Raw genomic sequence first — 26,453 nt, 5'->3', positions numbered from 1 at the left:
TAGTGCGCTCATCACTGTGGAGCAACTGCAGAATACCCGTCCACACAGTGGGAAATAGACATAACATCTGTCTAGAAATTAATATTGTCCGGTTTCTACATGTGCTCCTGACCTACTGTACAATGACATCATCGTCCGGGGGTAGTGATGAAGATTTGTAAAGCTCTTATACAGTCTGACGTAGTCCCCTACGAGGACAAAGGCCCTCCCAGTATGGGTGATTGTATCTGTTGTCTTCTCTTGTTTGTGGTACTTCATCGTCTCCTCATAGTCACCACAGGTTCCCCATGCACATTACCAGTATTCTGACACATCACACCGGCTTGATTTCTCTCGTTACCTGTCTTCGTGTGGAGTTACAGCGCTTGTTGGTAGCTTTAATTTGCAAACGTGCTTCACAATATCGGTACTGTGTAAAATGTGACCTTTTACCCAACACCGATATTTTGAAGCAGTAGCACTTGTTGTTAGTGTTACATCGCCTCCTCAAAATTACCAGGAATACTTATAGAACATAAGCAATATTCTGACTCACGTGTGCTCGATCGCTCTTGTTACAAGTCCGCATGTACACTTGCGGCGCTTGTTTGTAGGTCTTAATCGCCTTCTTGTAATTTTCTAGTTCCTTCAGCAGAAGTGCCTCAGAATATTGGTAATGTGCAAAATGTGACCTTTTGCCCAGCACCAATACTCTGAAGCAAGTCTACCTGATGTTTATAATCCTCCTCATAATACCAAGATTTGCTTGCACAACACCAATATTCTAACCTCTTTTATTTGATGATCTTGTTACCAGTGCTTACTTGCAGCGCTTGTTGGAAGTATTCCAGGGTCTCCCTATACTTGCCAAGATCATTTGGTTCCTTACACTTCTTCTGGCAATCAAGAGCTGGTAAACTAGGCAATCTATTTACATTTCTACCTGCTGATCGATTGCTTTGCCAAACTTTAGTGCGCTCATCACTGTGGAGCAACTGCAGAATACCCGTCCACAAAGAGTTAACAATGAGACTTCACACCTCGATATCTATAGAAGACTCATGCTGTAATTTTGTTACAAATGCTATGTTACATATTTTTCTTGATAACCTAAATAAAGATGTACAAATTGCTCCAAGGTATAATGACAGCAACTTACATCTCCTTGAAAACATTTGTGGTTTATGCTACTCTCCTGTCGCTTTTAAGGTCATTTTTACCTTTTCAAAAATCAATTAATCTTGTTTAATTAAACTTCATTTTTCCAGCTCGCTCATTTCCTTATTTGGACATTGCACAATGAAACAAGTTAAATGCAAATAAGTGCAGTTTATTTCTCACGGAACACACTTATTTTATTCAATGTGTTTCCTTAGTAATCATAATCTCTAAAAATGTACCTTTTCCTTATAGATCAACATTAATTTGCAATTCTTCTATCACCTTCGTTAGAGCAGTCAAACCAGACTTTGCTGAATTGTTACAGAGAAATCTATCGGCGAGGGCGATTAAAGAATATCTGAAAGCGTTTATATGAGTTTTGTTTGCAAAAAAAATCTGTTTGAATAAATATACTGACTTCAAAATAAACATTAGTTTGACGGTGTACTACCATACTAACCTCTGATGCCGCTCAGATCCGCCAAAAGAAAACTATCTAGGCTGGTTTATGAGTTTAGTCGCTCTGAATTTTACCGTCGCCTCGTCGTTCTAGAGCAGAAGGCTTATGCGCATGTCAGGTACCGGATAGCTTGGTAACCGTTCAGCCACAGGCAGCCCTGTTTATACGTTGAAAAACAGTGATAAATATATCACCCCATGATATGATAGGTTCTCCAATAAAATACCGTTCTGGATTCCGGATCCTAGTGTGTGGATTCCGGATTCCAGTGGCATGGATTCCGGATTGCCATCCTTTTTTTTCCATGGATTCCGGATTACCTGTCATGGAGCGAAATATTGTTATTTTTTTTTTCGATAGGGCTCGAGAAGACACTTCTTTATATTAGAGGGACCACAAAACGGAAAAAAAAATTCCCTTTTAGTTATAAAACCAGGAGTGTTCTCCTGATAAAACTTACTAGAAGTGCACACACCCTTGAACCATTTACGTTAAGCGTCATCTTCGAATCATCTTCTTTTTTAGTTTTCAATCTCCTTCCATTAGTTTTCAATTTCCTTTTCATTCTTGTAGAATATACATTTACAATCTTGTTTGTCACTGTTTCCCTTCTCTACAAACTCTAGAAAGAAGGCAACGCTTTTATCTGTGGATAAGTTTAGTACATGAACAGTAACGTTACTTCCATCCTTAAAATGTTGAGATCACATTGCAAACATGAAACCAGGGCTATTGACATGCTCTTATTTTCAAAAGCCACCATACAGTCAAACGATACTTTAATTTATCTACGATACAAAATACGTAAAAAACCGAAATAGCACCTACAACACATTAAATAAAACAACTATCTAGAGTAACGATATTAGACATGAGAAACTGGAAAAATCCTTAAAGTGCTTTCCCAATGAAAGGGAACACCGTTTGGGCAAAATGTATATTAGCTGATGCTCACTTTGCCGGGAAAAAAATCGATTTTCTTCAATTCTGATTATTTTACAGATTTTCAAACACACGCGATGTTGCTTATTTTTAGCCACAATCTTGAAACACTAACCAACTCAGTCCCCTCTCGGTAATGGTTCGAGAATGCGCGAAAGGATAATCTCGCTTGTATGTATCAATCTTATTGTGTAGTTCCAGAAAATATCCATATTCCCCATCCCCCCATTGAGAGGTCGGAGGTATGACCCCCTACCCTGGAATTTTCAACACGCTGGAAAAAAATAAATAAATACAGTAACTTTTAAGGAAAAGGGGCATTTTACCCCTCCTCCCCTCTGAAAATTCCTGGGCGTCTTAAACCCCCACCTCTCCGGAATTTCCAATCCCCTCCGTGGGAGGGAGGGGGGGGGGAGGGTATGGATATTTTCTGGAACTACACATTTCTTGAACATGTACAACAGTAAGCCAGATCACCACTTTCCACGCTTGTATCTGTTTAGTTCCATGTTAGTTTGTACATAGCAATAAATCACGCACAGCGAAACAAGCGGACACACAGGGAATCCTGAAACGAATACAAAGAGTGGCGGACCATTAGAAACTAAACACACAGGCAACCCACCTACCTAGAAGGCCCAAGTAATAAATCATCACACAGGGTACCCACCTTGCCAGTAGACTCTAGTAATGTAGTACCAAACAGGCTCATAACCTTGTAGAAACACGAGGTTACTAAGGAAGAGACAGCACAACGTAACAGACCCGAACAATGCACGAACACGGCGCCGATTGCTTTCCGACAAACTTAGCTGAGGAGCAGAAACAAGACACATACATTACACAGTGAAAGCCCAACACACGCTGAGGGGACATAACACAGTGACAGTTCGACACACGCTAGCGTGGCCACCTTGGCAGTTTGTAAAGGAAACCCCAATAAGAATGTAAATAGACATACTGATTAACATGAGCTTCACAGGCCAACCAGTGAGGCTAGCAATTGCTTCATCACTACCTTACAAGGGCTGTGGTCAAAAGAGCGATTTTGACACTGTTCTAATTTGACGAAAAACAGCAAAGTCAGTCATTGTATCATACGTGATCTTGGCCCTTCCCCACTTTTAGGAATTCAACTTCCACCAACTCTCACCTCTCTTGCTTTCACTTCCGGTAGGTCGGACACAACTCCTGCCAGTCCCTCTATGACTACACCAAGCCAATTAGGGATGACCCACCACAAGATGTCCACCTGACCCCCGTGCCACGCCCACACGAACGTGAATGCTAGAAACGATCCTGTTATCTGGCGGGGAATCCCCTTTTGGGACCCTCCCATAGGGATATAGATATATCTAAAGTAAAATAAAAGCCTTGTTAAAATGAACAAATTAATATAAAAGTTAATAAAAACAAGTAAATATGAAACAATGTGTATGTGTACCGTTTCAACCAGACGTTTAACCCCCTATCAAAATATCTGAAAACAAAACAGACACAAGATTACAAGTTGAAGAGAATAAGAAAGTCAATAAGAGAGTATTTGGGTAATTGATTTGCTCCTATATGTCTCTAAAGCCATGCCATAATGTATGGTACTGTATAATCAGGCATTAGAGGAATAGATGGATAATTAACTACAGGGTTTTGAGAGAGGATCGTTTCGGAGGTAGCCATGAGGGATGTACGGCCTGCTAATCAACCAATGAGAGTGTGCATAGAATAAGGTGTGGCCTACCTCCACATGTCTCCAAATAAGTACAAGGTGGAAACTCAGCGTGGAGCTCCAGGAGGGTCTAGATGGTCAAACCTCGCAAACAGGCCAGAGAGACGGTACAAGACCACATACTTCACGAGGAAGATGTTGAGTTGAGAGTACATGATCCCTGTGATAGTCCATACCGACAGGCCCTTAAACACAGGGTCTTTTCTCACAAGAGCGGCAGAGTACATATAGTGAAGGTACAGCTCTAGGAATATATACCACCAGAGAGTGCGTATAGCGTCCCATAGGATAGTAAGGAGCTCTGGTTTTGTTAGCAGCTGCACTGGCTGGTGAAACTGGTGAAAGAAAATGAATTCATTTATTGGAGTTAACCATTTAGATCTTTGAGATGGGGAAGGGAGAAAATGCATTCAAAATCTTGCAAGGAAAATGCCAAAGAAAAAAAAAACAAAACAAATGAAATGAAATTACAGATGGCATGGCCAAAAAGATCTTTTATGCAACAAAACAAAATTCTAGAAAACCATTTTAGGCATAGAAAACTTTGCACAAGCTATTTCTTCCACCCCCATTATATGAAATTAACAGAAAAAAAAACAATTTGTTTTCAGGCTATTGAACACAAAACCATGGCATTGATTTATTTCTTTTTTCCTCATACCTGGCACATACCACCTAAGTTTTCCAAAGCTTGCTTTTACTTTTCTAGTTATATCACATAATACATATATTTAAAACGTGGTATGCTTGCTTGCATGGTATTGCCCTTGCGTTTCAGAGAAAATTGTATAATTATTGGTGTTGGGCCAGGGCTTACATCCTGATGAGAACCAGCCTTAACTTACTTGAGTATAGAAATCCTTGTAGGTCATGAGAGGTCCATTTGCAAAAAGTGGAAGGTAGAAATTATAGAGTAACAGGTCAAGTAGGGTGAAAGATGGTAATGGCTTATCAGTTTTATCACTTGTAACACCAGCACCATCTTGCCGGTGCCAGCAACACTCAAGGCAGAAGCTAACACATCTCAGAAGAGACATCAGCGTCACAAACAGAACAATCTCATTCTTGCCAGGATTGCTTGACAGAAACTGAAACTAAGGCAATCAAAACAGGGACAGTCATTTGTTGCATCTTACATGACAACCAATATGATCAAAAACTCTAGCCATGTGCTTGAAAAATGCCCCTACTGATTTAAGTGAGTAGTTAAGATACATTCAATCAAACATCATTTATCAAGTATTGGACTTCAAACTATTTAGTAGTTTTCTTCATATAGACTGTTGTTTTTTCGAAGTAAACAAAAAAAAAAATGGGTGGTTGATTGATATTCTTTTAACAACTAGTTGCCAATAATCTGTTTAGGAAGGGGAGGGATATGGGCTTCCTCCAGAATAGTAGTCTAATGCCTACAGCACGACCAGTAAAACCATGAACACTTGACATATATTATGTATGGAATGTTAGGTGTGGCTGACAAAGGACCTTTAACCCAAGAATCAAATAGAGGTTAAAAACGGTTCCTTGTATTACCTGGAAGTTTCTGGCAGTTTCAAACTGCAGCGTTGCCAAAATTCCAATAACTGTGGTCCAGACCAAAGCAACAGACTGTGTCCTAGAAGTGAGGTAGAATACAGTACAGACTGCAACCACGTAGAGAACAGACTTGATACCAACTAGCAGTACCAAAAAGGCAACAGTAAAGGCTGGATAATACCATCTGCGTGCCTGGAAAGATATAAATAAGAGAAGAATCCAGTTAAAGCAGGTGAGCAATAATATTTGCTGAAAATGAAATGATATAGAAAATTAAATGTTTCTCACCATGGGAAGGTAATGAGAAATAACCAAGCCACCGGTGGAATGCAGACAATAAGCGAGAATCATCTCCAACTTGAGATTAGACCAGAATTCCCATTCAGCATCACAAATATCCTGCAAGCAAGGTTATGTTCCAGCATCACAAGTATCAATGTTTTCTTTAATCTTTCCTGGAGACTCTTAAATAGGATTTCAATTCAGTTATTTACTGTACACCCAGGCATACCCAATAAACTGCTCATAGTTATATATCTTGTCACACTCAATAAACTTTTTATACAGTCATACACATTTTTATGCCTGCTTTTAATTTTATTAAAATAAAATTATACCTTGTCACGCCCAATGAACTTCCATCCCTTGGAGAAATCACCAGGCCAGAGATGATCTTTATACTCTATCACAAAGAAAACAAAAGTGGATTTGAATAGCAGACCAGTACAATCCTTATTAGACATGTGATCATATCTTGAATAATCTGACCTCTCCTTCCTTTCACAGGATTTTTGTAAAATTCTGAAGAAATTACAGACTGACCTTAATGTACCCCAAGGTATAGATGTGACTTTTCATTTTTTTTTACTCAAAAGGGTGGGGTGAAGTGGGGTGTGGATATCCACCCTCCTCCCTGTATGCGCCCCTGGGGAAGGGAGGGAGGTTCAGATGAGAGGAAGGGGGTTGACAGGAGGGGAGTGTGGGGGAAGGGGTTTGAGGGTAGAGGGTTGAGGCCAAGGAAATTGGGGTTGAGGTTAGAGAAGGGGGTTGAGGGTTGGTGAAGGGGTAAGGAGAAAGGGGATTGTGGGTAGAGGAAGGAGGTTTGAGGGTATGGGAAGGAATGGATGCCCCTACCGTTTGAAGCTTCAATGACAACATACACGAAGTAGACCATTATTGACATCCACACTGTGCAGTAAAGTGTGATCTCAGGTAGTGGTAATGCCCCATGTGGGATGACATTCTTCATTGTGCTGTGTTTGGAGTCATTTAATTCCCCAACTGGGGCTGATTTTTTGGTGCAGGCGGTTGATTTTCTCTGTTTCACAGTGGTTTTAGGGGCCATCCTCAACAGCTGTTCAACAAGGTTAACATAACGCATAAGTTAATCTTATTGTAAGCGGAACATATGATCACATAAAACATATGATCAAGGAAAAACACCCTAACCCTAAACATTCTTAGCCTTAATGTATTTCTGGCTTTTTGATGAGTGGAAGGGGCTAAATTTCTGTCAACATTAGGATTATATTGGCCATCCTTTTCCTAGTAAAAATTCACTAGCAAAGCGATACCCACTGCATGATGATATCATACAATTGTTACTCAAAGAAACGGCTAGCTGATAAAGTACCTTCTCCTTAGGAATCCAGAAAGTCGCCTAAATGTGGGGGAAGTCCTGATAGCTTCAGAAAAACACAACTAAATCCAGTTCAAACATGGCGTTCCATTGTCTAGCCAGCCGTCTAGCCATCTCAAGCAGTGACTGTATTGTCCGGGCTACCTGTGTTATGACCGGGCTACCTGTGTAAGGAGTATATTATAGGATGTTCGTTCGTGATAAAGCAGATGGTCGAGACATTATATATACCTATTTCAAAAAACGTTGTCAGTGCGAAACGGCAAAAATGGCGATTGGCAAATGGCAGTTCTAGGACCGAAAGGAACCATGGGTCTCATTAAATTTCTACTAAATGCTGAAGAATATGGATAAATCAAACAATTATCCATTAAAGATCATCAATGCATGTCTCTGACATTGCTAGACTTTATTTAACACCTTTTACGAATGATTAGTACCCAGAAGCACCGTTCGGGCCATTTACTAGTTGCCATTCGCAATTTGCACTAACAACCTTTTTTGAAATGGTGTATATATATTGGCGACGAGTTAGGGGATTCTTTACGAAAAACCCGGAGAAAAGCTAAAGAAATATCTGAGGAAAAAGCAGAGGGAGAATCCGAGGGTTGAACCTCGAGCTTGGCAGTATTTCGACCTTTGACTGCAAGGGAAACCCGAACAGCATCGGCGGCGGCGGCGGTGGCGGGGGCGGCGGCGGTTTGGCATCTCCATAGGCCAACAACATGATGCTATAGGTGCCTTTGTAATTATAAAACTCAGACCCTGAGTTAGAAGGACACTCGATTACCACATGCTTACCATCCCCAGCCCCTATACTGTGAGGAAAGTGCCATATATCTTCAAATTCATTTGCAATAGACTTCAACTCTTCCTGCGTGGATGGGGTCTTCAGGTAGGACTCGTGGAGGGCCTCCCAAATGGCAGCACAGGTCTCCCGGACTATCATTGACACCGTTGATTTTCCAATACGGAAGTTAAACGACTGTGACTGTTGCGAGCCTCCAGTGGCCAGGTACCTCGTTACAACAAGTCGCTCTTTGGAAGAAATGGCCTTTCTAAGTTTTGTGGCCCGACAATGGAATGGAGGTGCTCAAATTTTTCTTGGGACATCCGCAGATACCTGTGTGGATTACATTCCAAAACCATTATCTCTAGCTACCAAATGCTATATACTTATACTGAAATTATGAAACCCAGAGAAGTATGAAAATCATATAAAAGCTTATATATTCCAGTGTTTTCTACTGAGGAGTAGATCAACCTGACAGTTGACCCATGAAACAAGCCTGTATTAAACATTTTTACCTGGATGAACTGAGTCGTCCATTGCTAAACCATAATCTTTTACATACTTTTTTATGGAGTAACATTTCATCCCCCTTCCATGGCAAAGGTTCAGGGAGCATGGACAGACTACTATGATTAATACATAAAATCAAAATTTTCTCATGCTTGGAACATAAAATTCAGAGAAATAAAAATTCTTTGTTGTAAAGAGTGGAAATCATATTTCTGTTGTCATTGATTCACAATCCCAGTCTAAAATTGTGTACCATAATAATGGTATAAAATAATAATGATATAAGTAGATGTTTGGTAAACCTCCGTTTATGTTTCACAAATGGTATACTGCAGTGAAACTTTGAAGTGTAAATATAAGAAAACAGACAAACAAACATCGACAAAGAAATACATAGAAACTCAGTTGTCCAAATGATTTACTTAGGAAATGAATTGAAAGCACTCAGCATTTCGTGAATATTTAACGAGTAGTATTTTTGCTCGGAGCGAGCGCAGCGAGCGGAGAGCAAGTCTAATTTTGTAGTCGATCGTCTTTTTTGTGTGGGTTCCCTGTGTTACATTACGGCGCATGCGCACCAGTTTAGTAGAGTCGATGCTCAAAAAATCGCTTTTGGTTGTTCGGACTCCGGGTCACGTGGTCTTCTCATTCTTGACGAGGTTTTTTTGGCAAGTTCAAGCTATAAATTGTCTAAATTACCTTCGTATAAGTTCCCGCGGCTTTCAAAGCGATTTTTCACTGGTGTGGGATCATTTTCACTGCAGTTTTCTAGAGTTACAGAGCGAATTTAGTAGGATATCCATCGATGGGGACTGGCGATGCTGTCAACAAAAACACGAGACGTTTGGCGTTGCGAAATATTCCCAGAAATTTGTGGCTGCCTGTGGTCAAGTCTACTCCAATCTGAAGTTTTTATTTGCCCGAGTGAGTGATTGTCAAACTAACCCAACGCCTATCAAGGCGGGTATACAAATCAACCAAGAGACCATGAAATAAGAGAACGAATCCCCGTGGCCTATGATAACGTCAAAGAAAGCTATTTTTAGATTGCGCGAGCTTGTCAATCATAGCATCCATTTGGTTATGGGCACCACGAGCTGGTACAATTTTACACCAAATTTTTTCCCTCTGCACTTCTTTACTTCGTTCGCTACCTGTTATTATCCTTTTAGCTTCTCTTCAAGGCTCATGATCACAATGCTACCCATGGGGTGGTGTCCTGTTATCTGTTAAGTTATCTGTTAAGTTATCTAATGTTCAGTTATCTAAATGTTATATAAATAATTGAACGGGAAGACGTCGGGGAGACGGTGAATTTGGAGTTCATTCAAGATGCATCGTGCAGACTTTTTCTCTGCAATTCGGTGAGATAGAATACCTAGGCATTCTCAGAGTCTATGTTATGTATTTTAATACAAGAAGGCCTTTATTTTTCTTTGATTTATAACATTTTTAGATGAATTTCAATTTTTCACGCACATGTTCAGAAATCATGTCACTCAAGAAACCCTTGTCACAAGAATAAGATCTACTTTATTATAAAGACTTGAAATCTTTTATTTGTAATATCGGTGTGAATATAATGGTATTAAGTTCTGGATGTATCTTTTCCATTAAAAGGAAATTGGAAGAGAATTGTGTTTTGTAAACACAGATTTATGATTGATTGTTGTGTTATAATTTGCGAATCAGCAGTGAAAACTTTTACTGGGAAAGTTGATCACAGAGCCTAAACTCACGCACTTTATGCATTTCAATGTCCCAGAAACGGTTGATTGGCTCCAGCGTACTCTATGGAAGATCATTTTTACAGCGTTCGTAAAAAAAGGAAGGTATTTTCGGTCAAAAAGATTTCCGAAACATCCTTTGCCGGATCACATTGCTCAAGATGTGATCGCGCGTAATACTCATGTTGCTAGGAAACGTGAGCGCTAACCAATCAGAGACGTATCTAGAAATAACTACTTGTTCTAAAAATAGTTTTTACGGACGTCATCATTGGAACATACCCTAATACGGGGGATTCGTTCTTATACGTCGTGGTCTCTTGAATCAACCCAATGCCTATTATTAGTCCAAACCCATATGCCTGATGGCTGTATGGCTTTGGGTAAAGAAAAAGCCTACAAAATAATACAATGCTATACAAATGCTGTTCAATGCTATTTAAATGCCATTCAATGCTATACAAATCTGAAAATCAGCTGGCCCAATGCCTAACATGGCGGGAATATAATATTGAGCCCAAGATGGGTGGAGATTTGTTACAAAGGGCCAGTGAGCCTCATTACAAATTGCCAATTATTGACACCAGTGAAATCACAACTTTGAAAGCTGCTGTGACCTCAGACTCATGTATTTGTCTGCCTAATTGTTATGTTCAATATGCTCAAATAAATACTTGCATGCAAAGTCACTACAGGAGTTCTGTCAGAAAACTTTTGACAGAACTGAAACTAATGCAGAATGAAACTAATGCAATCTTTAAGAAAAAAAAGTTGAGAAAAAGAATGAAAGTGCTACTGAAAAGAGCTGCTCTCAATTCATCGAAATTGAATGATCTTGCAAACAACTACAAAAATCATTTTGTTGTTTTTGAAAATAGAAATGGTAGTATTTTCAAGCAATTTTATTGTCTGGCTAAAACAATAAATTCATGTATTCGTAGAACAAACATTTAATACTCTTACAGAAGTAATGTACCCGTTGTAATGGCGATTGATCCAGCTTTAATGCTAGAAAGACTGGCTCTGAATTTCCAAATTGAAGAAGGCATGGATTGCAAAAGCTGTAGCAAGGAATGTATTTTACCCTTTTCAACAATACGCTATATAATAAAATAATTGGGAAGCGGGGAGGGAAAAAAACGTACCGCTGGTGGTCGACTCGTTTGTCGTAACAAACGCATAGGGACAGCTCGCTGGAGGAGCCAAAACAATTCAAACACAACCAGTAGAGGAAAAAAATGCGTAGTTTATTAAGCACTAACAAGGCATTACACATTACTTTGGAGTAAAATCATCCTAGAGCCCCTGATCTCACAATCCAATCTCCGAGCACTTCACTATCTTGAAGATACTTCTAGTATATTTTTTTTTACAAATCACACCCAAAAAGAGTCTCTAGCACTTCAATAAATAACAATAATATTTTTCTCAAGCCTTTTGTGTTTCCCAAGCAGCTATTGATCCTGATCCAGGGGATAAATGATGATTTCTTTGTATAATTATTACAGCGCCGCCAGTTTTCCACCAAGTCCACCGACTACGCGCATGTCAAACATAAACCATTTGCACCAGTTTCCATTCCTTTTATCACGGCAATTTTGAAGCACAGGCTTCCCCAGTTTCCAGAAACTTGAAAGACAATAATATTCAAGAAAAACGGTCTCCATCGCGGAGTTGTTTCAACAAAGTATGGTATTGACCATACTTTTCACGCTCCGTTTGCGCAAATATTTCTCTTACCCACTTTGAACGGTTGACTTTTCGTTTTTTCTGTTCCGGCTGCTAGACGCAGACGACGTTTCCTCGATATCAAAAACAAAACGCCGACACAAACACCGACAAAAGCCTTCCCTTCACCCTCCATTTTTAAAACAGCACACCAGTTTTCATTTCATTATATGCTTATGTCGACAGCGTTCACATTAGACCCATATTTTATGTTCTTATGTCACAATGCTCCCATGTCATTATGTTGTTAGTGTGCACTAGGCATTACAAATTTTTTTAATCTATCGGTGTCGATATTAGTGACCTTGAGAAAGGACGACCGCAACGGAGACGATGGATTGATTGGAACAAGAAATCAATAGTAGCTCGGAAATTTTAGCTTATGTCCACCAAACTACGGCGTGAAAACTCCAAGTTTACCTTGTGAACTCCAATGGGACACGCCAACTATACGTCATGTTAGCTATGGCGTTATGTTAACCACGACAGTAACGCTATGTTAGCCGCTATGTTTAGCTAAGAGGGATTAAGCGTCCAGCGCGTTCCATCCGCTGTCCTAACCGTCGTCATTCCTGCACTTCAGTATTGAAGTGCGTCAAAACACAGACGACTAAAATGTTGATTAGCATCATGTCAATCACCGACCAACTGACCAATTGTGTGCGTTTAGGTAATTTACCCTATAGCCTACCCATACGACATTGCGAGTTTCAACAGCACGCTCTTCTGGACCGACTGGATGAACAACAAGGTACAATGGATTGGAATGGACTACAAGGATCCCGGAGTGCCTCTCAAGACGTACGTCGGACAAAGTGGGAAGATCTTCGACGTGAAAGCGGTCCAACCATGTCCTAAAAAAGGTAACCCACTATTATGAAAAACTGTTGAACTCTTTATTTTATTTTCACAAATTTGATATTATTTCTTGTTTCAGCGTCCGCCAAGTATCCGTGTGAAGTAAACAATGGCGGCTGTATGGGGCTATGTCTTCTTCGGCCCGGAGGTCACACATGTTCGTGCCCAGTCCACATGTACACCGTGACGACGGACAAGGGAACAATATGTAAAGGTGCGTCACGTAATACAATCACGCCACAATGACAAAAAGGTTACGTATGTAGAGGCGTCACGGCTGACAAGGTGACAATATGTAACGGCGTGACACCACATATCTTGTCACGCCATATTTTTTTCTGTGCATACGAGTTTTATTTTTTGTTTGTTTCCCAAGTTTCCCAAAAGGTTATTTGCTCTTGATATTTTTAGATAAATGTGAAGATCCATTAGGAATAGAGGAAGGTATAATAGAAGATGCTCAAATGATCGCGTCTTCTGCTTGGAATAACAACTTCAATTCCGACGGAGCGCACCGAGCCCGCATTAACCTAGAGTTCTGGCCAGCGGGCTGGAACGCCAAGAGATTCGACCCAGACCCCTGGCTACAGATAGACCTCGGGTCAGTGAAGACCATGACTAGCGTGGCGACGCAGGGCCTGGGTCACGGTTATCATGACGAGTGGGTGAATGTAGCGTTGCAGAATGGTCCTCGTTGCAGAAGTGTCTAACCAATCAGATTGTCTCTTGTATCTCCCATGCCGTACATCCAATCAAAGTGTCTTGTGATCGAGTCTTGTACCTTGTGGAGATCGTGCAAAGGGGAGATCGTTCATAGGGTCGTGTTGGAATTGTTAACTTGGTGAATCGCTTTTTCAGCATTTACCCTTTATTCAAGGTAAGGATCTCCATTAATTATAATAATTTTTGGGTAGATGAAGTTCTGCTGAATATGTTCCTCTTGAAAATCTCTAAGCAAAACAGCGAAGACTATTGTAATACTTAAGTATTAGTTCAACTAATGAAAAAAGCAAACTCCATCCAACCTTAAGTTATTAGCCCAACAAAGTCATGGAATAATGCATGTTTAATTATGTTACTTAAGACGATTTGTTAAGTTCAATCAGGCCCTGTTTTTAAAATTAGGTAAGGTTTTTACGCCGTTCCAAGGAATCCGACATCTTTGAAAGTATTGCTTTTGTTTCTCTGTTAAAATACATCCCTTTGTTAATATATTATCTGCAAGCATACCAGTCTTATCAAGTGAGACTTTATGTTCTCTTAAGGGGTAATGATATTTGGTTATCCTTACAGCTTTTCCCTATTAAAGTGGATTCCGATTTGTGTTATTTTGCCCTTGTAATCCACGTGTCGGTAGCCGTTTGTGGTGTCCGGAACTCATAGTGAACGAATAATAAGGAAATGCGAGAAAAAATATAGGAAGCGCCCTATATTAGCATTGTATAGAATCTAAGTGTTAGTGATTTTTTTAATTTTTAAACGCATTCCTAGTTCTAGTGGAGCGGGATTTGAATGATGTTGAGCCATACTTGTGTTTAACGATCTCAAATAATCATTTTTGTATTATCTATAAGCTTATAAAGCGTTGAAATAGAGTTCTGTATTTGTATTCACTTTTATTGGACTAAAATATTTCTTCGCTGACCCTATTTCTGAACAAAAGCCTTATTATGTATTGCTTTGTGTGCATAATATTTATGCACACGCTTTATGAGTTATGGATGGTTCATGTGCAAAATTACTTAAACAAAAGCCTTTAAACATAAGGGTCTGTTGTAATCATCTTTATCCATTACCAACAGTTTTCCCTGCCACGCTATTTTTTTATATGCTTCCTTGGAACTTTACTAGCTTTCTAAAGGTTTACCACCTAATAACAAAAACAGGATCTGGTGAATGTTGGAATTTTGGAAATTCCAAATCAAGCATGAAAGCAAAATATAATAATGTTAAAGAGTTTGTAAGATGCAAAAAACGATTTGTAAAAGGTGGTAAACAGTTTCAGAACATGTATATACAGTAACTTGTGTTTGAAGTCGTCATACAACATAAAGTAATTGAAAAAAGATTTGTCACTTATTGCAATCATAAACATACAGAAATAATATCGCATACATTTTTCAATATTATGCTGGAAAAAGCTTATATTTAGTCACAGATGTGAGTCATGTGTCACACTCTGGTTCCAATACTGTATATGCATATAGCTGTGTAGGCTAAATGTCACTGTGACTTGGTTTGCACTTTATTTCGAAAGTATGTGTGTGTATAAAGCCCCATGTGCCAAACAAAAAGCAAACATTTGAACTTAACCCATATGACTCCTAGACAACTTGGTAGATGTTTTCAAGCAATGGATAAGATTATAGAAAGGGTTCTAATGGGTTTTTGGAGAAGTAGGACATCAACATAGTTTTGAAACTTGAAAAAGTGACCCAGTTTTTAATTTTCTCACACAAGCTCAAAATACACTAAAATGTGACTTCATGTGTATATGGGACTAAATTAATAGGTCCCAGTTAGTCCCTTTTTGTGAGTTCAACTGTATGTTGGTCTGCACAACCCACATTGAGGTACTATGACGGTATTACACCACAAGCAAAAGTTGTTTAAAAAAAACTAAACATTTTCTGTTTGACAGGCTGAAATGGCAGAAGAACCAGGAGACATACAAGGTAAAAGTCCAACCAAACATGCAAACATGTTGTTAACCACTGATGTATATGTAAAGGTAATACCGGGGCTTACTTTTGGTCGCCATGTCAAAGATTGTACTAAAACATTTGTTGTCACCGGTTTTCAAGAATTTTGTTATCCCAAATAAAAAGAATCTCTTTTTTCACGCAAATTCATGAAATGTGAGCTTCAAAACATTGAGCAAAGTACAACAGGGATTGGAAGAAAAACCTACTGTAATTCACACTTTTGTTGTGTCCAGCAAACATCAAACTACTTTGACTGACAATTAAAAAAGTCTCAACATATGTAATTTTTTTGTCATTCACATCATCACCCAAGTTTCACTAGGATGTTTTTAGCTCTTTGGGTTTCTTCAGTGTCTTTCATAACTAATGTATAACCTCTCCCAGGTCTTTATGGTGGCAGCAACCAATTATGTGCCATAGCAAGATTCAAACAATGACAACATGCAAGTGAGCACCATCGCCTGATCCAAGTGCCAACTGTGCCAGAATGTGAACTTTTATCGGATCTGTATCGTACAGTGAAAAAACGTTGTTTAAGAAGCTAATCATCCACCTTTCAACTGTGATGGCGAGTATTGAGATTGCAGATGTAACACATCATTTGATTGTGACCTCGACACAGCTTGAGATCGAATCAGTACAAATAGGGTGCAAGTGCATATAGTACAAATGAAATCCCCCAGCTTTCTGGTCTGTCTGAAGTTGATCGGCCAAACTGTGACTCGCTTAAGCCGGCAACAATGAATCAGGTGGTTCCTGATGATACCCCCTGGTGAACCAGGTTAATATCCCTACCATTTTCTGTTATTAAAAATGTAGAAAATGGATAGGGAGGGGACCAGTAACCTTGCGTTGTCTCTTTTTATGTTTTATTTTAAGACTCCACAACCATACGTAGTAAACTGTATGTCCGATCGGGTCTTATGGAGGTAAATGACAGAGGGTCGTATGACAGCAGTGCCGGAGATATGCTTTAAATATGAATAGAGTCTTGTGGCAAAGTTTAACTAGCGCAGATTTGTGTAGTAAATAAATACAGTTGTACTTTGAGTTGAAATGTCATTTGTTCTGTTCCTTGTTTAGTTCTTTATAAATTCAGTTTATAACCTTTAGTTGTCTTGTCAGTGTTTTTACTAGAAAACCTGTGGTAGCCCAGTCATAAAATGCATTTTTTTTTCGTCGTCTTGTGTTTGTGCAAAATACCCAAGAATATTTGCGCTATAGTCGATACCTTCTGATAAGCTGTGTCATGGCCGCCATCTTTGATTTTGCGAGTCCAGCTCTCAGATCCATGTATTTGTGCAGTTGAAGGCCGGATTCCAGATTTCATTACTGTATATATTACCATAGTCTCTGTCTCTACCAAGTAGTTGTGCAAAATCATCTCAAGCCGGATTTATTTCACTGTATTTACTCCCTACAACGCCTTAGAAATAGTAAAATAGGCGTAGTCATAGGAAATAATATGCCTAAATCAGAGATTCTCTTTCATTATAGGGCAAATGTTTCAATACACAATTCAACAAGGCCCGTACCCAGAGAGGGGCAGCACCGCCCACGAGAGCAAAAGGTCCACTTCTATGTATTTATGGATATGTTAGAAGGGAGTCCTATTTTATAAGCCTTTGGCTTCTCTGGACTTCCTTGCCTACTTAATTTTATGAATTGTAACTCTATAAAAAAATACTGGCAAAATAAAACTGTGAACTGTTCTGAGCCACAATAAAAACTCATAAAACAGCAAAACTAGTAATGAAGTGAACAAAGCTAAATCTAAATCATAATTCAGAAAAGGTTCAATAATTTAGATACACCTTTGTGCAGATTATTTTCATTTTTAAATATAGTCTCGGTCATTATATCATTGTCTAACGTAATAAATGGAAATGGTCCTGTGTGCGTTTTTTTTTTTCAATTTCAACGCTTATACATATATTTTCAAAATGCCTTGTTTTCCACCTGTGTATGCTTTTCGCGGTTTACTTTACCGATTAACAACTATTATTTTTGCGCATTTGTTGCCCCCCCCGCCTCCCCCCTCTCTCTCCTCTCTCCCTCCCTTTATCTCTCTGACTACTGTTTAGTGTCTTTGTCTATTTGTTTGATGTGTGTTGCTTAAGAAAAACTGTAAAACGATTAGGTTCTACGGTAAAATAACATAATGTATGAATATTTTGTTTAGAAAGCCGATAGTGATGCAGGATTTCAAGTTCAAAATTCTCAATTCTGTCTAACATATTCACATTTTGTTAATCAAGTATGCAAGAAAATTTCTATTGTTCTGCGACGGATCATAATTTTCCGTCCATAGGATTTTCTTTTTGTACTAACATACAGGAAGAACATACGTGGTTACAGGCATGTAGCCATAACTTTGAGCTTGGATTCGTTTACCCGTTTAGATGACCATTTGCTCTTGGATATTTCGTCCCAGCTCGCAGTGGTACTTGTATATTTGTATATGAGCGGACATGCCGGTTGAGTCGGAGGGCTTCCAAATACTTTAACTAGATTTCTGGGGTGCATACCCCATAAACATTCTCGCGGTTCGTTTATTATGCTCGCAAAAAATGCAGGAGTTGAGGTCCCCAGGAGAAAAAATCCCTCTTAAAACAGTGCACATGAAATAGGGAACGATTAGGCCAAAAAATATTTCATTTCTGGTCGCGATTTCTACCTCGAAAGCACCGGGCGGGTGATTTTTATTTATTTTGTTTAATTTGTTTATTTATTTCTAATAATAAAATCTGAATTTCACGTGGAGAAAAATGATTCATTCAATCAGAGGCACTATTGCGACACCAGCCCTCTCTTCTAAGCCAACCCTCTCTGATAAACTAGCCCTCTCAAATAAGCCATCCCTCTCTAATAAGCCAGCCCTCTCTAATAAACTAGCCCTCTCTAATAAGCCAGCCCTTTCTGATAAGCCATACCTCTCTAAGAAGTCACCCATCTCGAATAAGCCACCCTTCTCTAATAAGCCACCCCTCTCTAATAAGCCACCCTTCTCTAATAAGCCACCCTCTCTAATAAGCCACTCCTCACTAATAAGCCACCCTTCTCTAATAAGCCACCCCTCTCTAATAAGCCACTCCTCACTAATAAGCCACCCTTCTCTAATAAGCCACCCCTCTCTAATAAGCCACCCTTCTCTAGAGTCACCCCTCTCTAATAAAAGTCACCCCTCTCTAAAAGCCACCCCTCTCTAAAAGCCACCCCTCTCCAATAAGTCACCCCTCTCTAATAAGTCACCCCTCTCTAATAAGCCAGCCCCTCTAAAAGCCACCCCTCACTAATAGGTCAACCCTCTCTAATGAGCCAGCCCTCTCTAATAAGCCACCCCTCTCTTATAAGTCACCCCTCTCTAATAAGCCACTATATAAATCACTATATTTCCCAAGTGATATGTTTGGAGTTGATATCCAATTTTACACGTGTAAAAGTAGATACAATTGGATTGATTTTTTAAGGAATAATCAGAATACTTGGGCAAAACTTGGGCAGCCAAACGAAATGTCATATAAATGAGAAAAAGACCATTACGTTCCCAAGATTTTAAATAAAACGAGTCACAGTCACATTATAAACACATTATTTCTTTTGTAAACAATGTTTTTTTTTTTAAATCAGCAAATCCCAAACTCATAAATATACAATTAGATGCAAATGTTCGAAATGAAATTAAGCGGGTCAAGGGGGGAGGGTGTGTTTGTTTTTTGGATTGGCGGACATCAGCAAAAAAAAAAAAAAGACTGTAGCGGATCTATTAAAAATTATACTAAGATTACTAATCCTGGTATTTGACAACAAAATGACCGTGAATTGCACAATTGTTAAATTAGCTAGAAAAAGGGCGATACGTCCCGACTAATCGGATGATGCGGCGAAAAAGAAGCGATTTCCAGCGTATAAGTTCTTCCAAAATTTCAAAATGTATTGGTGCAGATTTGTCAATTAATAGCTTCATCATCCTTTCCATCATCGTTTTCAAACTGTTCAGGCTTAGTGCAATAAAGTCGAAAATAAAAATAGCCGACATAGATGACACGCCGCAGATGCTTTTTCTTAGTAAGCATTTTGTAACTTCCCTCGTCTTATCTATAACATAAGATATGACCTTTTAAAGATCTTCCAAGCCTTGTGCTCTGCTTGAACAGGTATTTCATAGTGAAATATTGCACTAGTGAGGATCTCAGAACTTGCTGACATTTGTTACGTTTGCTGACATTTGTTACATTTGCTGACATTTGTTACATTTGCTGATATTTGTTACATGAAAATAGACATAGCCATACTCCACACGCCATTGTCATTTTGGAACGAGTTTGTCTTTCCTGATCACACATCATATTACGCTGCCGAAATCTTTAAACGTGATTATAGTAGGGGGGGACTGGGGACTTTCAGTGAAACGAGTGGGGGGCTCGAATCGCCCCCCCGGGCCTCCCAGCCCCGTCTTAGGCCTGGGAGGGGCCCAGCGCCCCCCCGACCCCCCAGCCCCATTCCAGGCTGGGGACTTTCAGTGACACCGAAACGCGTTTCGCGTACATTAATAATTGCTGGTTATTAATCTACGTCGGGACCACTTCGCGTAGATGGATACTTAGCAGAAGTAAGTCTACGCAAAACACACTCCGCGTACATGAGTGATTAGCAGTGGTTAGCAATCATTAATCCGCTGTCTATCGACAGTAGCCAAGTACAAGAGGGGGTACACACAAATCCGCATCCCTTGCTACAATAACCACGCCTGGGCGGAGCTTCCAACTGAACCACCTGCGATCGCGAGCGTCCACGGCCTAGACTTCGAGGCTGAGAGGGAGCTTCGTTCGTTATGTCAGGAGAAGGCAGCGCTTCGCGCTACCAGTGCCGCCACAAAAACGCGAGAGGCAAAAGTGCGAGAGGTGCTCATTCGCTTTATAAACAGGGCGATCCCAATGGCTCCCTGATGACCACCCAGCCTACCAAGAGTACACCGAAGCTACGCACTCGATGGGCGGTGCAATAGGGTATCGCTTCAAGAAGTGGACCCAAAGAGAGATCATCAAGCCAACGCCTCTTAAATACAGGGACGTCTGGCGAGCGGCGCAGGTTGAGTCCAAAGTGTGGAATAGCGAGGAAAACTTAGGGGCGCAGCCTCATGCGCACATCGACATGCGTGCGGCGTACCTAGGATATGAGGACAGTGTCTTCGGCGGCGCCTCGGACGCCATTGATCTGGTACGGAAATACGGCTGCCCTACGAACGTGTATCGTATCGCGGATGTTGTGGGACGGCAATTGAGCGAGGTTCTTCAACTAACCGGGGCCATTCAGCTGACCGAGTGGGAGTTCTCTGAGGCCTGCCACCCCTACACTTCCGGGAGGGTGGGGCAGCACTTGGAGCGAAACGAGGGCTGGATCACCACGCCAGAGCTCAAGGACCTGTTAGACTCGGGTGACCTCGTCATGGCCACGGCGAGGGAGGTGTTGTATAGCGTCGGAAAAAAGGACTCCATCAAGTTCCCTCACTCCATCGCGTGCCGCCCCGGCGGCGAAGACTCGCAGTACCCTGAGGGTCGAGATCTCGCTGTCCGTTTCGTAGGCAAGTGCGCTCGCCATGGCGACGAGTCCTCGATCGTAGTCCGCGACCGTGAAGAAGCCGCGTATCTGACAAACCTCCTTGCGGGCACCGACCACTTACTTAACTTCGAGCATGCCGACGGTGTCCGGCGCTCGCAATGGTACCATATCAGGGCCTTCGTCTTGGCGTACACAAACATAGCGTTGCGACGCATGTTGAGGCGGATCCCTCGCGAAGACGTCCTCCGAGTGTGCACAGATGCCATATACGCAAAGGCGGTGCCCAGTGGTGTAAAGCTCGTGGAGCGAAATCCGAGGTATGGAGAGTGGCGCCACAAGAAGCCTGGGTACGAGTGGCGACCCGAAGCGGCTTGGGGTCCGAAGAAGTCGGGGAGCTTGGCTAGGGAGCCGAGCACTGCGCCGAGTCTGCCGTGCGATCTAGTGGCCGCAACCTCTGCAAAGATGTATCTAGCCGGCCAAGGAGGATCGGGGAAGACCGAGTGGGCGGTGAGCATGTTCCGTGGCCGCAACGTTGTGGTGCTCACCACCGAGAACGACCTCGCCCACGACCATCGCAACAACCCGCGCCTCGCGGTGAAGGCTCAAACCTACCACCACTACCTCTGCATACCAGCGGAGAAGCCGATAGAGGAGTGGAGACCTTCCGAGCTGGGGCACAAACTCGACCGTCTCGCAGAAGTAATCATCATTGACGAGTGCTGTAAGGTACAGACTAAAGTGCTACGCGTCATCCCTTAGAGTTTAGGGACCACGCCCTTTCTCTGCCGCATAGGTGTCAAAACTTATATTGGCCACACGTAGGAAAGAATCCTGCTAGGGAGACCCCTATTCACCCCTCCACCCCCCCCCCCCCCCCTTATGAGACAGGTTTGGCTTATTAGAGAGGGATGGCTCATCAGAGAGGGGTGGCTTATTAGAAAGGGATGGCTTATCAGAGAGGGCTGGCTTATTAGAGAGGGATGGCTTATTAGAGGGGGGTGGCTTATTAGAGATGGGTGGCTTATTAGAGAGGGGTGGCTTATTAGAGATGGGTGGCTTATTAGAGAGGGGTGGCTTATTAGAGAGGGGTGGCTTATTAGAGAGGGGTGGCTTATTAGAGAGGGGTGGCTTATTAGAGAGGGGTGGCTTATTAGAGAGGGATGGCTTATTAGAGAGGGGTGGCTTATTAGAGAGGGCTGCCATATTAGAGAGGGGTGGCTTTTAGAGAGGGCTGGCTTATTAGAGATGAGTGATTTATTAGAGAGGGCTGGCTTATTGGAGATGGGTGATTTATTAGAGAGGGCTGGCTTATTAAAAGGGTGACTTATTGGAGAGGACTGGCTTGTTTCATAAGGTTGGCTTAATAGAGAGGGTGGCTTATTAAATAATGCACTCTATGCAGCCTAACAGAAGGTGCACACTGGTATGTAAATAATGTAATACTAGAAATTTTGCCAAGGGGTGGGTTAATAGAGTCGTGGCTTGCTAGAAAGGGATTGCTTATCAGAGGGGCAGCTTATTAGAGAGCTATGTTCTTTTTAAAAGATGGCTTATTAAAGAGGGTTGGCAGAAAGGAAGGGCAGATCATTGAGAGGGGGGGGCATATTATAGAGGGGGGGATTAAAGGGCAGCATATCACAGTAGGGGAATGTTGATTTGGTTAGTGAACAGCTGCTTTTGGAATATGTTTCATTGCCATTCAGAGACAATGGAGTCATCAAAGAAACATGTGATTTATTGAAAGATTATGCAAATAAATAGTTACATAACTACAACAGAACATTAAAAGCTATGATGTGACAAAGGTTGCTTCAGTAATCAAATTTGGAAATCCATCATGCCTGCTGAATAGATGGACAAAGGTAGTATAAGTCAAGTGTAACATACAAGTGAAAATCTCCTAGAGCTTGAAATAAAACAATGTAAAACATGTGAATTCTTCATGATCTCGATGTTATTTGTGAACCAATAATCTGAAACTTAGGCTCACACTGTCTTTATATGTGTCCTTAATTCCAATGGCACAGTTGAATTCAAAACTGAACTATTTGCTTGGTGCCGCCTTAGAGCTAAAGATGACAAAATCTCTGGTTCAATTTTGTTAACCTTGGCACCTTTGACATTGAATAACAAAATTTGACACTGCCTGAAATAAATAAAAAGGGAATTCCTCTGCAGTATTTGTCAAGGGCAATAACCAACTGTGATATGTGGACAACTGCAGTGCAATGACTTGGTCAGGATGAGATAATCAAGGTGGTGAAGCCCCTGTGACAAAGAAAAATCATTGTAACCTTGTATTACATATTACAATTGAGTCAAGAGAACATGTTGAAGATGTTAGAAATTCATCTTAAAAACACTATCTGGGCAAATGAGGAATAGCAATGTCAGATGAACGTATAAGAAGTAGCCAAAGACAAAGTTAAAAAAAACATGTTAAAAAAAACTTTTACACTAAATGAAGACCCAGTTTCTGAAGCTGAGGCTAATTTATTTACTGTTAAAGGTGATTAAGTGCCATTGTTACTTAGATTACATAGAAATAACAACTTATTAATTACCCCATTAATGTACTTTTGCGCAAATTTTTGGGAAAAACAGACCAAAAACAGAAACCTTCCCCCTATTTCAAGTCCCACACTATTAGTCAAGTTCAGCTACTGCTGATCAAGCAGTATGCCTTGAAGTTTCCAACAATGCACTGAGGTGTCTTTTCAGTCTGGGGATGGTGGCAGTCTGTTGCTGACAACAGTTTTGCTTGTAATTTGATTAAAAATTACAACTTTTTTACATCAGAATTATAAAATTATAATTTATTTACATAAATAAAAAATCAGTGAAATATAAAATACAAGTGCATAATGTCTTCAGAGTAACAAATCCCCGTTAACATAGCAGTAGATAGGTTGCTAAGCCAGCAATAAAAACATCAATACGCTCTATAGCAAGTTCTCTATAGCTAATTTGGCATTTCAACAATAATCCAGGAAAACAATGAAAACAAAGTTGCAACTTAGGGAATACTAATCACTAAGTAGTAAGCACTTATTTCTAACTACACTCCCCACTAATTCTCTATTGCCTCATTCTCTATTGACTAATTCTCCCCACTCATTCTCTAATTCTCTATTGCCCCTTGAAACTTTAATTACTATGAGATTTAGGGGGTTCAAATAGTGAGTGCTGATTGGTTGAGGTGTCAGTGATCATTTTCTAATAGTTATTAGTATAAATATGAAATTTAATGGATTGTTTAAGCAAGGATTTGATATGGTGCAAAGGATTGGCAGGCACACAAACAGCATTTGCAGCATTTGGCAGTCATAGATAGCTATGGAAAAAGTCTAACATGACAACTGTTCAAAATCAAATACCAACTTTTTGGTGGTCAATGGTGATGACACGCCTGATAGAGAAGCATTCTAACGACTGTTGATTTCTTTTTATCTCATTAAAAATTTCAACCCAGGCTGAGTTTTCAGCACAGTCAGGGGGTCCAACCGGGTATTCCTAAAATGCTTGTAAAATTGCTTTTTCTATTATATGAGCGAGATTTCCAGCCTGGGCTGCTTACCCGTGCTAGGATTTTCACCCCAAGCTCCAGTAGTGGATGGAATATCTCCATGTAATCACATAAATAAAGAACACTTTTTTTATGAGGACCTTATTTTATATGAACGTCCAGCGTTTCACCAAATTTTAAGAACTGCTAAGAACATGCCGAGGTGCTGTGAATAGTTTTAACTGTTCAAAAACGAATTTAGTGCAGGCTGAAGCTAGCTACAATATGAAAAACATTTTCAGTCGCCTGGCCATACTAAAGCTTCAGCTAGGGTTGATATTCGTAATGTAAACAGACCCTTAGAAAAGGCAAATCTGAGGATATGCCAATTCACCGTATTGATTTTTATGAGACAGAGAAAGATCAAATCAGGTTACTTAGGGGACTGTGTGATAATTGTAAGCTTATAGCTGCAATCTTACTGTACAACTTAGCCCAACTTAGATAGTGGAACTGATTGACTATCAATTGAATGTTTTACTCGCATTGCGTTCACTTGTTTATCAGTAGTAGCCTTCAAATATATTTCCGATGAACTACTTGACCTGCTTAATTGTGGATATCTCCCCAAGCGAAGGACGGTACGAAAGACTCGATTTTTCGAGGAGCGAGAATCACCTCTTAATGGCTTGTCTCCGTCTTAGGACGGACTCCAGTAAGGGAACATGACACGGCTTTTGCTGAATCCTTTTCTCTTGGGTGTTTCTCTGCTTTTTGAGTGTTTCTCTGCTTTATCAATTCCTCAGAAATCAGTTATATTATCAACAAACGACCGTTCTGCCGTACCAAACTCGATCCCAGGGAAGACTGTTCTGCCACTCGATCCCAGTGTCACACGTGTGGTATTCTAACAAGGTCTATGATTGGACAAATGTAGTCCTACCTGATTGGTTAGAAACTTTCACCACAAGGACAGTCCTGCAACGGTACAGGTGAAGACATACAGAGTGTCGACTTCGCTTGACGGGGAGACTTGGTTTGTGCACCAGAATGGCGACCGCGATAAGGTGCGTTAATCTCTGTCAGCCGCCATTTTGTCATCCAAGCAAAGTACCAATTGTGAGACAGTATCCATTTCCATCGACTGGTTTGGGAAAACTGTTGCGATATTTTCGGTTGAATTTGTTTAACGAAGTGTAAACGTTTTTCTTAGATGGTTAGTCCGAGATTTAATCACACAGTTTATCCATCAATAATAACAATTTAACATTAAAAAAAATAAAGGAAACAACAACAAAAGTGTCCACGGTTCTATAAGCTGGGCTTAATTTCTCTGCAAACAAGCCAGCACGTACTTCTTAGATAAAGTATTCACGAATCAATTGTTTGATGTTATTATCAGCCGATGGAAGTGCTTTCTCACACTTGGTATTCTACTAGAATGACATAACGTGGAAAATCTGTCTAATGCATTCCATATCAATAGGTATTTATGGGTAATACCGATGGCACCACCGTAAAGCGTAATGAATTCAAGCCTAATCTCAAGACACGATGGCTGAGAATTCATCCTAGAACATGGAACAACAACGTAGCGCTTCGTCTAGAGCTTCGTCATGGCA

At 40.6% G+C, this 26,453-nt stretch overlaps 2 protein-coding genes and 1 long non-coding RNA gene across 3 annotated transcripts; 2 read left to right on the top strand and 1 right to left on the bottom strand.

The window, feature by feature from the left end:
* Positions 1 to 2,142: 2,142 nt before the first annotated feature.
* LOC5504312 (protein-cysteine N-palmitoyltransferase HHAT) lies at positions 2,143 to 7,861 on the bottom strand. Its single transcript, XM_032372626.2, has 11 exons — positions 7,438 to 7,861; positions 6,939 to 7,158; positions 6,422 to 6,486; positions 6,093 to 6,203; positions 5,802 to 5,996; positions 5,114 to 5,362; positions 4,281 to 4,603; positions 3,987 to 4,022; positions 3,696 to 3,897; positions 3,213 to 3,354; positions 2,143 to 3,110 (listed from the first exon to the last, which is right to left on the bottom strand). The coding sequence occupies exons 2-7, from the start codon at positions 7,147 to 7,149 to the stop codon at positions 4,316 to 4,318; spliced, it is 1,119 nt and encodes a 372-aa protein (XP_032228517.2). The 5' UTR covers positions 7,150 to 7,158; positions 7,438 to 7,861; the 3' UTR covers positions 2,143 to 3,110; positions 3,213 to 3,354; positions 3,696 to 3,897; positions 3,987 to 4,022; positions 4,281 to 4,315.
* A 3,596-nt stretch (positions 7,862 to 11,457) lies between these two features.
* Positions 11,458 to 26,452, top strand: LOC5504314 (EGF-like repeat and discoidin I-like domain-containing protein 3; the record flags this gene model as incomplete). The annotated part of the gene is made up of 6 exons (XM_048730201.1): positions 11,458 to 11,548; positions 12,888 to 13,064; positions 13,139 to 13,273; positions 13,471 to 13,724; positions 25,824 to 25,898; positions 26,318 to 26,452. Coding segments are annotated over exons 1-6 (867 nt in total), but the record flags the coding sequence as incomplete, so codon positions are not given.
* Positions 13,786 to 16,876, top strand: LOC116605167. Its single transcript, XR_007312275.1, has 3 exons — positions 13,786 to 13,936; positions 15,701 to 15,734; positions 16,149 to 16,876. It is a non-coding gene; the product is annotated as an uncharacterized LOC116605167 (long non-coding RNA).
* Position 26,453: the final 1 nt, after the last annotated feature.

This window comes from Nematostella vectensis, chromosome 7 (assembly GCF_932526225.1).
Source record: "Nematostella vectensis chromosome 7, jaNemVect1.1, whole genome shotgun sequence".
In the NCBI taxonomy this organism is placed as follows: domain Eukaryota; kingdom Metazoa; phylum Cnidaria; class Anthozoa; order Actiniaria; family Edwardsiidae; genus Nematostella; species Nematostella vectensis.
Note: the sequence above shows the minus strand (reverse complement) of the source record. Positions and strands in the feature narration are given on the sequence as shown.